The 15,398-nt window shown below is 33.6% G+C and overlaps 1 protein-coding gene across 1 annotated transcript; it reads right to left on the bottom strand.

Annotated features, from left to right (window-relative positions):
* Positions 1 to 529: 529 nt before the first annotated feature.
* Positions 530 to 15,121, bottom strand: LOC108911428 (mitogen-activated protein kinase kinase kinase 4; the record flags this gene model as incomplete). Its single annotated transcript, XM_018716366.1, has 9 exons — positions 530 to 1,513; positions 4,709 to 4,815; positions 4,872 to 5,163; positions 5,245 to 5,659; positions 5,809 to 5,886; positions 9,758 to 10,221; positions 12,261 to 12,422; positions 13,473 to 13,611; positions 13,716 to 15,121. Coding segments are annotated over 9 exons (3,264 nt in total), but the record flags the coding sequence as incomplete, so codon positions are not given.
* Positions 15,122 to 15,398: the final 277 nt, after the last annotated feature.

The raw sequence follows: 15,398 nt of genomic DNA, 5'->3' as shown, positions 1-15,398 counted from the left end.
ATTTATATAGAATGACAACAGAATGAGTGGGCAAAGGCAAAAATGAGTTATTCCGATATATGCTTTGCAGGTATGGTATGTTAATTATTAATGAATCTATATAGTTTGTTTTTATTTTATCATCCTTCATTTAGAAATTAACTGCAAATTATTGTATAAGTACCAAAAGTATTGTTTTTTAAACGTCAAAAAAACGGTTTATTTCCCATTTCAATTATCACCAACTTGGAACGAGATACAAATAAATATTAAATTTGGATAGTGTGCTACAGGCACCACCAAAAACTGTTACATATTCACTTCATAAATGGCGCTACAGTGAAACACGACTTGAAGGGATTATTAAAATTGTTAAACTTACCTTCATTTTAATCTTAGACTGGTTTATGACTATTGCCGTACGGGTAAGTGTTGTCGATTATTTACCTTTCTAGCACTGCGGTTTTATTAAAGAAAAAGTATTACAACACTTCAAAAGATGTTTTTCATTCATTAAATGACGAAATGTGTTTCGGAAAAAAAAAAGTGATATTTTCATAATATTTATTTGTCATAACAGTTAAACAATCTATATCTCTAAATGATAAAATACATCATGTCAGCCTATATACAATCAATAACATTTCATAATACTAACAATAAGAGTAAATAATTTTAATTTGTATACCGATCACAAAAACTGATCAAAAATTAAGTCATGCAAAATCATATATTTACATAAAATATATCACAATTTCTCAAAAGGCCATTTCCATCGTTCATTACAAAAATAAATATTTTTAAAATAATGGGAAAATAGTAAAATTGTAATTTTCAAATGATTTCAATATTAACTGAGTTGCGACAGTGGCGGCTCGAGGGGGTTATCAATTACGTGAACATCCGTCACTGCTTTTCAATATTATGACTAGATCTACATATTTCCACAAATAGAACAGGAAAGATCATTAAATTAGAAGTAACTTCAGAAGAAGATGTGCTATTACACTTATCATTAAATAAAATAGCTGGAATGAGAATATTTAAGACAATTTTTATCACAATTCAGTAACGAATTTCTAATAAACATATCGAAGACAAGAATAGTCGATTCAAGACTCGGTCGCCTTTTTTAAAATGCCTTTTTCGCTCACCCTAAAATATTAAAATAAACTTGTCCACATAAAAAGAATGCCACATATACGATAAGTACGCTTCGGGGTCCGAAGCTAATGATCCTTTAAGTACGTTATATTCACTACTAACATGCCTTAAAATTTCAGTACGTTTATAAAGATAACTTGGATCCCACCCTCAAAAACATAAATACCCTTTACATTAAGTCATCGCCGACCTTGACAAAGTTGTGTGTGAGTAGTTCCCGGGCCGTCGCCCTATCCTTGGGGTCGTGTTTGAAACACAACTCGAGGAAGTCCAGCCCTTCGTCGATCATGTCGTCGGGCGGATCGGGGCTCTGCCCCATGCCCACCTTGAACATTATCTGGTAGTTGGAATCGTACTGGTGCCAGGGTCGCTGGAAGGGACAAGGTTTTGTCAAGAGTTTATCGCGACTGTTCGTGCACAAAAAAAATAGAAAAACGTGAAATTTTTGGTTAGAGAAAAATAATTTTCTAAAAACAATGGGTATAAAAATTACTAAGGTTTTAAAAAAAATCAGTTTTTGCGTCGGAATCTGAGAAAACAAAATTACAATATGACCCCTATTCAAAGTTATGCCCTGTATAACAAACCCTTTCAATTTTCTGATCCCCAGGCGGTATCTGTTTCGAGTTGGGTAAAACGCATATGATCGGAGATTTTTGCTTTAACGGCTTCTAAATAACATCAGAAATGATAATATTTTTATGCAAATAAAAAAAAACGTGGGCTTAATTGTTATTGCAAAAAAGTATAAAAAAAATTGCATAAAAATTCTTTTTTTTCTTGGATTTCTCGTCGACAACTTAGCAATTATTCATTTTAGACAAAAATGGAAAAGGAAAAAAAGTTTTGTTATTAAATTTTGATCAACACAGAGTTAGTTGCAATTCGAGAAAATAATAATTGTTATTGCAAAAATCGGAAAAATCATTTAAAAAATTGCAAAAAATGCTATTTATTTGTCGATTTTTTTCAGACACTTGAATAATACCTAGGATCTTCATACTTTTCCCAATTAAACTTCTTAGTGTATAGAATCATCACACCAAATTTCATCCAATTCGGTTTGATAGTTTTTAGTATAATTGTTTAATTTATTTTTTTAATTAAAAAATTTTCAAAATAAAATTTCTAAAAATCTAGCCTTTAAATACTTGAAAATTTCACCACAAAAAGAAGAGCTCTCAAGCTTTCAAATGATTTTTGAAAAATTCAAATCGGACGATTAGGTGAGCCGTGGTGATTGTTTAAACATTTTCGTAATTTTCGCGCGTAAAAACAATTGCAATAATTTAATGTTCTTTCAAATTTTTTTTAATTTTAAAATATGGTTTGAAAGTACTCGGAAAGACGAGTATTTAAAAAAAAAAAACTGACGATCCGCCCATTATTTTCGGAGTTGTAGCCCGTTAAAGTTAACCCTTATTTACAGCAAAACTATAAGGGTATAAGGGCTGTTTTTTGAACTAATAGGTTTGTCATTCAGAGTACTTTCCAGACATAAATTTTCAAAATTTGCAATCACGTGCGTCCCATTTAAAATGTCACTCAAAGATATTCAAGACCGCATGAAATCAATGAGATATCAGTGGTGGGGGGAACAAACACACAGCTACTCCGATCTGAATTCTCGAGTTCAAAAATGCTCTGAGTATTGCACCCATTGCCAAGGGCAAATGTGTAAAAATGCTTACAAAACAGTGGAAGTAGTCGAGTTCGAAATCGATTTTGAAGAAGACATGTCAGAAGAAAGTGCAAGTGAACTCGACAATCAGATTTCAGAGTCGTTACAAAATGATATTTTGCAGTTGTAAGACGAGGAAATTGACGACGAAATAGATTGTGATAATACTGATGAGGCATGTGAAAAATCAACTAGTAAAAGAATTAGATTAGATTAAATTGTAAATAAAAATTGAAATAAATAGTTTAAAATTTGAAAAATCATGAAAAATGTGTTCTGTTTATTGAAGTATCCAAAAGATTCTTATACTTTTTTTATATGAATAAAAAATAAATTTTAGATAAATATTTTAAAAATAAACAAAAAAATTAAAATTATAATTATTCACAATTTATTTTTTTTGAAAGATTTTTAGAAATTTATCGTACAACTAAAAATTAATACCAATTTTTCAGTTGTTTATATAATTATTGTTTAAACAATTTTATAATATTTAAACAAACTTACTAGTATTACCTGGTGCAACATGCAAAAATTTTGGTCGTGAATATTAACAGTAAATAAATAAACATAATAAATTAATCATTTTTTAAAGTAACTGTTTATCGACATGTCAAAAGTCCAATAATTAATAATAAAAGGTAGTTGAAAATATGAAAATTGAATTTTTTAAGTTGCGAGACAGCGATTTAAAAAAAGAATCATCGAAATTGGTCCATTAGAAGCTGAGAAAAGTGAAATTTTTCCGAGCGTCGCAGTTTTGAACTCGAGAATTCAGATCGGAGTAGCTGTGTGTTTGGTCCCCCCCACCACTGATACCTTATTGATTTCACGCGGTTTTGAATATTGTGACATTTTAAATGGGACGCATGTGATTGCAAATTTTGAAAATTTATATCTGGAAAGTACTCGGAATGACAAACCTATTAGTTCAAAAAACAGCCCTTATACCCTTATAGTTTTGCTGTAAATAAGGGTTAACTTTAACGGGCTATAACCCCGAAAATAATGGGCGGATCATCAGGTTTTTTTTAAAATACTCGTGTTTCCGAGTACTTCAAACCATATTTTAAAATAAAAAAAAATTTGAAAAAACATTAAATTATTGCAATTGTTTATGAGCGTGAAAATTGCGAAAATGTTTAAACAATCACCACGTCTCACCTAATCGTCCGATTTGAATTTTTCAAAAACCATTTTAAAGCTTCAGAGCTCTTCTTTTTGTGGTGAAATTTTCAAGTATTCAAAGGCTTTAGATTTTTAGAAATTTAATTTTGAAAATTTTTTAATTAAAAAAATTTAAACAATTATGTAAAAACTATCTAACCGAATTGGATGAAATTTGGTGTGATGATTCTATGCACTAAGAAGTTTAATTGGGAAAAGTATGAAGATCCTAGGTATTATTCAAGTGTCTGAAAAAAATTACAAATAAACTAGCATTTTTTGCAATTTTTTAAATGATTTTTCCGATTTTTGCAATAACAATTATTATTTTCTCGAATTGCAACCAACTCTGTCTTGATCAAAATTTAATAACAAAACTTTGTTTCCTCTTGCATTTTTTGTCTAAAATGAATAGTTGCTAAGCTTCGACGAGAAATTCAAGAAAAAAATGAATTTTTCTGCTATTTTTTTATACTTTTTTGCAATAACAAGTCCACGTTTTTTTTATTTGCATAGAAAAATTATCTTTTCTGATGTTATTTAAAAGCCGTTAAAGCAAAAATCTCCGATCATATACGTTTTACCCAAGTATACCCTTTTTAAAACGGATACCACCTGGACTATTTGATAAAAACCAAATCGAACGCAAAATGGTGAATTTCAAAACACAACGGTATATTGTTTCGGCAGCAAACAAATTTGAAACTTAAATCTTACCTCTCCCGACGCCATCTCCACCACAACGCACCCCACCGACCAAATATCAGCTGCCCTCCCATGTCCCTCCGTCATGTTCCTCGTGAAAACCTCCGGGGCCATGTAAGCTACGAGAAAAAGCAACATTCAACAACACTTTTTAATCACATTTCAAATATGTTACCTTGCGTTCCGACGAACCCTTTCAACTCCCCGGGCATCGTGGTGTTACATTTAATTTTAGCTGCGCAACCGAAATCGCCTATCTTCAGGCAGTTGCCTCCCTCAGTCAGAAAGATGTTAGCTGTCTTGATGTCCCTGTGGACGACGCCGTGGTCGTGCAGACAGGCCACGCCCGACACCAATTGAAATGTGTACTTCCTCACCAGCAGTTCGGGCAGGCCGTGCTCGGTAGCCGCTATGAGCGTCTCTAGGGTGCCCTCCTCGCAGAATTCCATGAATATCAACATTTCATCCTACAAAATGGGTCGATTTATGAATATTTATTATAAAGATATTTTTTTATAATTCATCGACAAAGTCCATTCACTACTTACCTTATGCACCTCCACGCCATAGTACCGAACCAAATTCCTATGGACGATCCCTTCCAGGATCTTCATCTCCTCCGCGACCCTCTTTATGGTGAGGTTATCGTTGTGCTGCAAGGAAATCTCCTTCACCGCCATCATATCACCGGTGTTGTTGTTCACGGCCGTGTAGACCTTCCCGAAACGTCCCTGTCCGATCTTGATGCCGCGCTGCCACGAAAACGTCACGTTCTTCCGACGGATGTGACACCTAGTCTCCGTGTTACAAGTCAGGACTTTACCGATCAGGTTCTGTTTGCGCAAATTGTTGTCTAATTCGGCGTCTAGGGTTTCCACGGCTTCTCGGTAGTGTTCCGAGTGGATTTTCGTGGGGAATTTTATCCTCACGGCAGGAGGGCCGCTCCTCTCTTCCTTCCGTAGACTGGAAAAGACCAAGGCAAGAGTTAGAAGGATAAATTAGAGGGAGTGGGTTGAAACGAAGCGAAAATTAAAAAAAAATCGAACAATTGCTACGAATGTCAAATCAAACTCTGTTCAAGCTAAAAGGTGCGCACCCAAACTTACACACACCTCTGAACCAAAGGCCATGTGTTCGAGGTGATGCCACCTCTTCTCCATTTCACACCCATAAAACCGCACATTCTACACCTAAGAGAAAATGTTTAAAGACAAGAACAAATTGTTTTACAATGTATAAGGCGTCCCGAAACTATGAACAAAAAATTTAGGGGGTGATTCTTCATTTTACTGAAAACTAAGTATTAATGATGATAATCGTGTAAATAAAAAAACTTGTTAATGGAGCATTTTCATTAATTTCATTTAGGTGTTCATATGGGCCGCTACATCTAAAGAAATTTAAAAAACAATTGTTCGAGCTATGTCAACAAATTAATAAAAGTTGTGAAACAACTTTGTTGGGTTGCTATTCTTACAGCTGCCATACCGGGTATATTTATTATAAAAACCTAATTTTTATGTTGAACGAGTGTAATAATCCAATAGATATGGCCGACAGTAGACAATTTCGAATATTTTGACAGTAATATGTACTTAAGGAGGTTATGCTTATACACGGTAGTTTCGTTGTAGTACCAACCTTACATAAACTAATTTGAGCGAACTAAATATAATAAATACAAATGAAATTTATACAACAAATATTAGCTTGCATATATTTTTCGTGTTTAATGCACGGCAATTAACTTTTTATTTGAATAAAAGTGTCTATTTATTCATTTAAGAGCTTGTAAAATGATGGATGAAATCTGGCAACATTGCTATGGTGTGGTGGTAAAAGTTGGGTCAACTGTCATTACTGTCAACTGTGCTTTGGGCGTATTCCGTAAACATGAATGAACATACAAGATACAAAGGAAAAGTAATGACTGAAGAGCAATATAAAATGCATATGAAACAGAATGTGGATTGATGAGCAAAAAGTAAAATGTGCAAACCGAGAATCCATATAGCTGTCAAGAAGCTCAGTGTATGATAGTGAGATGTCCCCTTGTCAAATTGAAGATTATGACGGAACATCTATACTGTTCGTTTTGCAAAGAGATCCTTTCAATTTATGTTTCAAATTGTTATTATATTGCATTAGATCACGAAAAATTTATTTAATATTAATTATTACTATATATGTTTTCGACTGGAATAATTTTATAGTCTATAATCGAGCTATTCAAATATAGCGCGTCAGTCGAAGCGTTAAATACAGCGTACAGTGTTGCCATATTTCCATTCATTGGATCAGATTGTTCAAATTTGTCAAAACGTTATATATTCATTCCGTTATCTCAATAATTACATTGTAAGTGCATATTTTTATTGTTTTAAAATGTTTAGTAATATTTAATTCTTTAATTACAATTTTATTTTCCCGCTCCTAACCATTTTTAAGAGCAATATTCACATTTGATTAAAGTTTTTAAAGTGTATAAGAGCATAATTTTTAATATAATTTTTCAAAAAAACTATATTGGCAATCGATCTGATATTTTTACACGAGGCAGTTGGCATATTTATTAACAGATTTCAATGATTTTGAAAACTCTCTTATCATTTTTTTTTCGGTATCTAACCTCCTTAAATCGTCAATACTCCAAAACCATTAACTGTTATCATCACATGCAACACATAAAAACACTTGGAGTAAGGCATCGCCAGACGTCAGACTTAAGTGGAACAAAAATATAAATAACTGTAGACGAAGCAAGAGAGAGGAAAAATGATAAAATAAGACCTGTTTATTTTGAAACCTTTAAAAATAGTTACTATTTACTTTACAAAAGGATTTGCACATAAAATAAGATTATATTTTATAGAACTATAAACATTAAAATCTGTCAAAATGCATTTATTTAAATGTATTTAGTTAATTACTACATTTTCAACAAATTCAATTTGTTCCATTTATACAGTCCAAGTTTTTAGTGTCCTTTTTTGACAAAAAAAAAATAATTTTTGGCGTTTGTACCTTGAAACAAATTTTTGTGTAAAATCGTGCATGACAAAAAAAAATTGAAAAATATATAGTACCTTCCACATAAAAACATATAAGTTTGTGTTCGAAAAAAAAAAGAAGTTATAGAAAAATATGATGTAAACGCTGGGTTCTATGTAAAAAATCTCTTTACAAAAGCAAAATATTTTAACAAATAAGTTATAGAACATCACAAAAAGCGAATAAAGTTGAAAAATGCCCCATACGTCTCAAATAAATCAAGATAGGGTTTCCGCAATTCAAAATCGAGTTAGGGACATCTAAACAATTTTTTCTATCAAAAATTGAAATAATTTTTTCTTTGGAATGATGCCTTTTAGTGATATGCAACAGGTATATGTCTTTTTATAGTAAATAAAGTGAGGTTATATAAAACAAAACCATTACCCCACAATTTGTACGAAAAAATAAAAAATGGCAATAAACGAAATATTGTTTAAGCTATTCTTGGCGACCTCAATGTAACTTGATCTAAATTGGTTTATTTTGACCAAGGCAACTACTCTTGAAGTATGTTATAATCTTTACTGGATACCCTGTACATGTCATATAGTACAAAAAAAGAATGAGCGCTTAATAGGCCAACCAATAGAGATTTTTTGACACACTTAAATATTACAGCAAATTTCATGTACTACCTTTTGAAAAATACTTAGTAAATGAAAACCCAAGTGATTTCCCCAGCAAAGTCATGAACAATTTTTTTAAAACAATAAAAACTAAAAAATTACATTTTTTTGTTTTTTTTTCTATAATATCTCGGTAAAATAATGATGGAATCGTCTTACTCTCAATAGGACTTTTGTAGGTAATAAAAAAACTTATAAAAAATTTTATTTTGTGTGATCCGATCGGTTCATTTTTACAGAGAAAATCCAGAAAAACCTCTAAAATAAACCATTTTTTCAATCGTTTCGGGTGACTTTCAAAGGCATTTTTAGCATATTTCCCATGACCCAGGCGAAAATGCGAGATATACAAATTGGAGATTTTGTCGTCTACTTTCAGATGCCGTTTTCAGAATTTAAATTGGACCATTTTTGATAAATAGCCACACTGTGCAAAAAAGGCCCTAATTTGTTTATAATGCAATCGGACAGAAACCATCTTGCGTATAATTAAACTACATATTATCTGTCATTTTCTGCAAGACTGTTTTTAAAGCTTCAAATTTAAAGGAATTATGAATTTTTTAAAAAAAGGACCATTTTAGAGGTTTTTCCGGATTTTCTCTGTAAAAAATGAACCTATCGGGTCGCACAGAAAACCATTATATAGGTTTTTTTATCCTCTACAAAAGTCCTATTGAGAGTAACATGATTGCATCATTATTGTTATATATGGTATATGTAAATACTTTGGAGTAACCTGGTATATATGTTGTACTATTTCTGTCAGCGAGCCATTGCTTTTTGCTCTTCTTTTTGTTTGTAAAGGGCTGATAAAAATCTCGATGTACGGCTTAAGACGGACATTCCTTTGTATAAAATTAGCAAATAAACATTTTAAAAATAAATTTGTTTACAATTTATTATAATTATTTTTCGATATTATAAAAAATTAAAAAACCAAAAAGATTTCATTTTTTTGCAGTTTTTATTGTTTAAAAAAAAATTGTTCCCAACTTTGCTAGGGAAATCACTTGGGTTTTCATTTACTAAGTATTTTTCAAAATGTAATACATAAAATTCCCTGTAATATATAAGTGCCTCTTTTTTCGCTCTACTGGTTGACCTATAAGGAATACAAGATGAAGGAAAAAAATTATATTTTCAAAACTAAAAGCTTTCTCTGTTTTGAAGCTCATATAATTCAGCCTTAAATTTTTTGCTCATAATTTCCAAACACGCTGTAAATTTAGTCTTTTTTTTCAACTTTCAAAATAAATCGAAACTTCTTAAAAAAATATAGTTTTTTTAAAATTTTATATTAAAATTTTGAAATTCGTTCAAAAACTGGAATAGTAAGAAAAGCAACCATAAAATTACAACAACAAAAAGAATTACTCACTTGGCAACATTCAAATTCACAGCATCGACGAAATCCTTACACGGCGACTGCTCCGCGCTGGTCTTCTTCATCATCCCCGACCGCTGACTCATATAAGCCGGCCTGGGACTGGGCGAGGAACCCCTCGACCTAGACCTGATATGATCCAAGCCTCTGGGAGAGGCCGAGTGAAAACCGCTCTCGGGCGTAGAAGGTGCCGTGGTGCCGATTAAGTGAGAAATGCACACGTCCATGTCCTTCTTGAGCTTCTCAAACTTCTCCTCGGTTAGATGTACAGTGTTCGCCGGTTCGCAGACCGTCAGGAGGAACTCCATGCCCTGGTAAGCCCACCGGGGACGCATGCCGCGGCCCCTCTCGCACCGTTCCGTGACGAACTTCATCCACAAGTTGGCGAAGTCCACCATGCTGTAAACCAGGCGGTACCGGAATTCCGCCGGGGTCGATTCGGACATTTCCCTGTAGAACTTGACGGAATACAATTCATAAGTTTAAAAGAATTGAAAATAAAAAATAAAATTATTGCATAGAAGAAATAACAACAGAAACAAGACAATGGTCTTTTATTTTTAAAATTCTTAGGGAGAAGGAATTCTGCTGAAATGTTGGCAAAATGTAAAAATTCACGAATGCTCGTTATTTCTTGTACACAATCATTATGTTAGGTGGGATGGAGGGGGGGGAGGTTAATTTTTTTTTGGGGTAATAGTACATGTTCCCCAGAATATTAACCTAAAAAAATATATACATTATATTGCAAAAAAGGCCCATCTTCAAATGACTATTCTGGGGGCAGCCATAAGACTAAAACATTCTTTTTGGGCTCATTTTCTTCGAAGGGACACCAAGTATCCTCTAGTTAAAAAAAAATAATAATTTTGTTCAAATTTGGTTGTATATAAATAATTGTTAACAAATAAAAGGCACTTTTTCCCTAATAAACAAATAAAATAACTCAGCGGTTTTTAACTTTTGAAAGAAGTTATATACACCATTCGAAAGCTCGTAAAAAAACCTACAAATTGAAAAAAAAAAGTTTTTACGACAAATAGGTTCGGAGTTAGCAATTTTTTTACAACTAAATTTGAAAAAAATTTTTTTTTTTTAACCAGAGAATATTTTCGAAGAAAATGAGTCCAAAAAGAATGTTTTAGTCTTATGACTGCCCCCGGAATAGTCATTTGAAAATGGGCCTTTTTTGCAAAAATGGGATAAATAAATGGAATTTTGCAAAAACTATTTCACCGATCGAGCCCATCTTTTGATAAAAACTCACATTTTGGAAAAGTTTGGTAAGATTTTATTAATTATTTAAAAAGTTGTTAACAATTAAAGAAAAAGCACTTTTTCCGTTTAATTTTGCAATAAATTTTTTGTTTATAAAGCAATTTTAACTTATAGTCTCATTTTAAAGATGTTTCTCTAGATCAAATCGTCTGTTGAACATTTTTTGCCACGATTAATAGTTTTTTACAATAACACGTAGAACGAAAAATGACGAATTTTTGACCTATTTGTTGATAAAAACAATGACACTATACTTTTTTCCATGACCCACGAGATGAGATGCATATTATCATTCCCAAGACTTTCCAACAATAAAATCATGCCCAGTAATTTTCACGATTTCTCAATGATTTTTCACCTTTATTTCTTGGTCTAGTATGGTAAATAACTGAAATGACGACTGCGACAACTAAAATAATTTTATTTCTAATAAAATGTATATTAAAAAATAAAAACAGTTATTAATCTGACAAAGTAATATTCTTTAAAACAATTCCTAGTTTTAACAAAAAACTGTTTTTCACTCATTTTTAAAGCACACTGTTTAGTTTGTGAATCTCAGTGGCCCAGTTTAGGTGAATTACAATATCAATCTACCTGATGGGATATGACAATAGAACAATATGTGGGCTAAAAACAAATGGCCAATGTTAATTCGGTAACATGAGAATGGCTGAATATGAGATATGAGAAAACATGTATAGAAATCAAGAAAGAGATTTGCCAAAGTACATGCTGTGTCACTTGTTTGAGGTTACATTAGCTTGTCCAGCGATACGAGAATTACGAAAAAAAAATGGTCAAATACAGGCTTTGTATAAATATAATTCCCATTCAAAGTTACACTCTAGATCAGGGGTCGGCAAGTAATTTTAGGTGGGGTCCGGATACTTTTAAAAATTTTTAACGAGGTCCAGAAAATAATTTCTTTTTTTTTACAAATTTTCATTTGAACTCAAATTTAATCTGCTTACTAACCATTAAGAACTCAAAACACTCACACAATTGTAAAATACTAGGAAAAATGATAGGGTTGGCACTTAAACGTAAAAAAAACATTTTTTAAATAATTTATTTGTGTAATTTATACTTCCAAAAAATTTTTGGTGGTCCAGTATTTTACCGTCCGCGGTCCGGACCTGGACCACGGTCCGCCAGTTGCCGACCCTTGCTCTATATAATAGACGAGGGATACATTTTATAGAAAGGTAAAACTTACCTCGAAGCCGAATCTGTACACCTGCATCAACACTTCCCTAATCCTTGAATTTAAAGCCACCTTGTCGGATTCTTCCAATGACGCAAAGTTAATGTGTTCGAACAAGCCTTGCACTTTCCCGATAGCTTTCGGAATTATGCATTTAAAAGAGATGATACATTCCTGCAAATATTAAAATATTATGAGGTGACGTCTCCAAAAATTATGTGCGAAAAATTTGGGGGCGATTTATTGACTTATAAAAATAATGCTAGGACATTTAATATTAATGTACAGTAGGATCATATTCAGTGCAAAGTAATAAATCATTGCCTGTCAAGGGATCCAGTGCAGTACGGTTTTAAGGAGTTTAAAAATTGATTAATTTCTTTATGAATTATGAAGGGATCAGTTCACGTCTGGTACCCTTGTTCCTAGAAAAATTAATTTATTCTCATAAACTATTTATTTTAAATGGAATTTAGTATAAATCTAATTTGTTTTTTAACGCGTGTATAAATTTTTTCAAATTTATACACTTATTACTAGTTTTTGTGTGATTTCGTGTCTTTTAGGCATTTATACGGTCTGTTACATCTACAGAAATTTCAAAACGTCTCGTTCAAGCTATGCCTTTCAAATTAATAAATGTTGTGTTTGTTCCTCATAGTGTGCCGAATGTTAAAAGAAATCGACTCTCATAGCTACCATACTGGGCATTTTTATTATGTGACCCAATTTTTATGTTCAGTATGAGCAACATTTCAATGGATGCGATGGGAAGAATATAACTACTAAAAATAACAGTGAAACCAAAACTATAAAAATCTCAAGAAATTAAATGTAAACATTAAAATTTGCCAAATCATTTTTAATTACTTTGATTTACGAAAACATGATTACAAAATATTAAATGCATTTTTTCTTCTTTTCAACAGTTAATGATTTGAAATAAAGGCCCTTTTTAATTTTTAATCTTCAGTATTAAGTCGTTTGATATCTTTGAAACTCTTATGTATGTATAATTCTTTAATTTTTTGGTATTTAAAATTTGTTACCTCGCCAATAAAAGTACCAAATAAAAAAAATGCTTAACTGAAAAAAAGTAATGGCATAACATTAACGAAAAATAACTTTGAAGTCAACAAATTTTATACTGAACTTTTGAAAGTGTCAGTAGAATTTGTACCATTATTTTACGAAAAGAATCAATAGAATATATTTGCAACTCACTTTTAAATTTTTCTGGCAAGACAGAGGAACCTTTTCCATTTTACAACAGGTCTTAAGAAAGGCCATGGTTTTCAAGCTCATTTCACGTTCTTCGTTAAAGAGAGACTGCAGTTCACGACACATGGAAAACAAAGTTTGCCTGAAAAAAAAAAACCAATAGTGAATATCTGACGTTAATTTCTTGGTCCTTCGAGCCGGATATTAATCATTCATTCACAAACCTCTTTGTAATAGTTAACTTACTTTAATATGCCATCATTATCCTTCGGTATCCCTTCCAAAACATGCTCGATCCTTTGCAAAAGCCTATCGGCGATCCTCTTCAGGATCGCCCCCAAGATATTCGAGAACTTGCCGACCAACAGCTCCTCGCCCCCGGGAATAAACTCGATGATACTCCGAGAGAACTGATTTTCCTCCTCCAGGAAGTTCTTTTGGAAGGAATTCTGGTGTAGAAGCACCCATTGCTCCACATATTCCAAGTAATCGGTGAATACCTTCAGTGTGCACTGCTCAAACTTATCCCGCTTCTCGAGGAAGTGCTGCAGATTCTCGTTTGTCCCCGAAAGTGCCGCTTTGCCATACTCGATGCTGCGCTTACGTTCCTCGGTGGCTATCCTGAGGCCTTCCTTCAGTTCCCTCATCAGCTGTCTCACACTGAGGGGCGAGGGGTTTTCGGGCTTCTGGTCGATACGCATCTGCAGGTACTCGTAGATCACTTCCAAGGGAACCATGGCAAGGAAGAGGAAGGTGGCACGGTAGGACGGCAAGTTCAGCGCTTTCGCTTCCGGGCTCCAACAACCGTACCGCTGCAGTTCTTCTTCTTCCGTATCACAACTAACTTTCGAGTATATTTCCTGCGATTTCGGCAAATCTAAGGTATACATTGCCTTCTTCAGGATGTGCTGGTGAAGGCGATTCAAGAAACTCAAGCCCTTATCCAACGTTCTGGTTTTCAGTATGTTCTCGATGTACCTCCTGTAGAGGCAGCCATTTATCTGGTCTTTGTTCACAGTCAGAACCGCTAAAGGCGCGACATTGAAAAAGTCGCTGTGCCGCGAGTAACTGCTGTAGTCGTTGTTAGAGGAATTCGAGCTGCTGTTGCTGTCGGAAGGGCTGCTGGAGTTCATATCATCCCCCAAGATGGGCCAGTCGCCGCTCTTATTCTCCAAGAGGGTCAGCAACCGCCCCAGAATATTCATCTTGAGTCTCTGGTGCTTGGTCATGTTGTACCACAAGCACATAGCCTTGACCCTCCCAACAAACTCGGGACTGTTGTAAAGCGGGTATAATTCAGCGAACGCTTGGCTCGAAGGGAACAAACTTTCCGCCTCTTCCAGTCTTTTCATTAAGGTCTCGACGTCTCTCAACGCTTCGTTTTGGGCCTCCATGCAAGAGACGCAGTGTAGGCAAATGCAACCGGGGCAGTCGTCCTCGACGCCGCTGTCGCTGTTCTGCGTAGAGTACCGTCGGGAGGTCCGTTGGAAACGGTAGTTCTGTATGTCTTTGAGGAGGGGCTCCACGCATTCCCTGGCGGAGCAGAGGTAAGCGTCTTCCTCGGTGGGGGTGCGTTCCGCGTGGTACGCTTGCAGCTCGAGCCATATCACGTCCTTCAGCTCGTTCTGCCAGAGAGTCTCCTCCCGACTCATCTGGAAACATTAAAGATTCATTGAAAATATCTTACGAATAATTTAATTGTGAATAAAAATATAAAAAACACGAAACAAGATTAATATTTTAAAAGATGTTTTATTAAATGGGACATATATACGTACAACTTAATATACAGTGCTTTCGAAAAGTAACGAATAAATTCATTATTTTTTAAATTGAGAAGTTTTCGAAAAAATTCCCTGGTACATTGATTTTATTTTTAAAAAAGGCACTTTTTGACATACGACCCATATTTGTGATGTCGTTGTTGTT

The sequence above is a fragment of the Anoplophora glabripennis genome, unplaced genomic scaffold (assembly GCF_000390285.2).
Source record: "Anoplophora glabripennis isolate ALB-LARVAE unplaced genomic scaffold, Agla_2.0 scaffold473, whole genome shotgun sequence".
Lineage (NCBI taxonomy): Eukaryota > Metazoa > Arthropoda > Insecta > Coleoptera > Cerambycidae > Anoplophora > Anoplophora glabripennis.
This window is presented reverse-complemented; position numbering and strand designations above follow the sequence as displayed.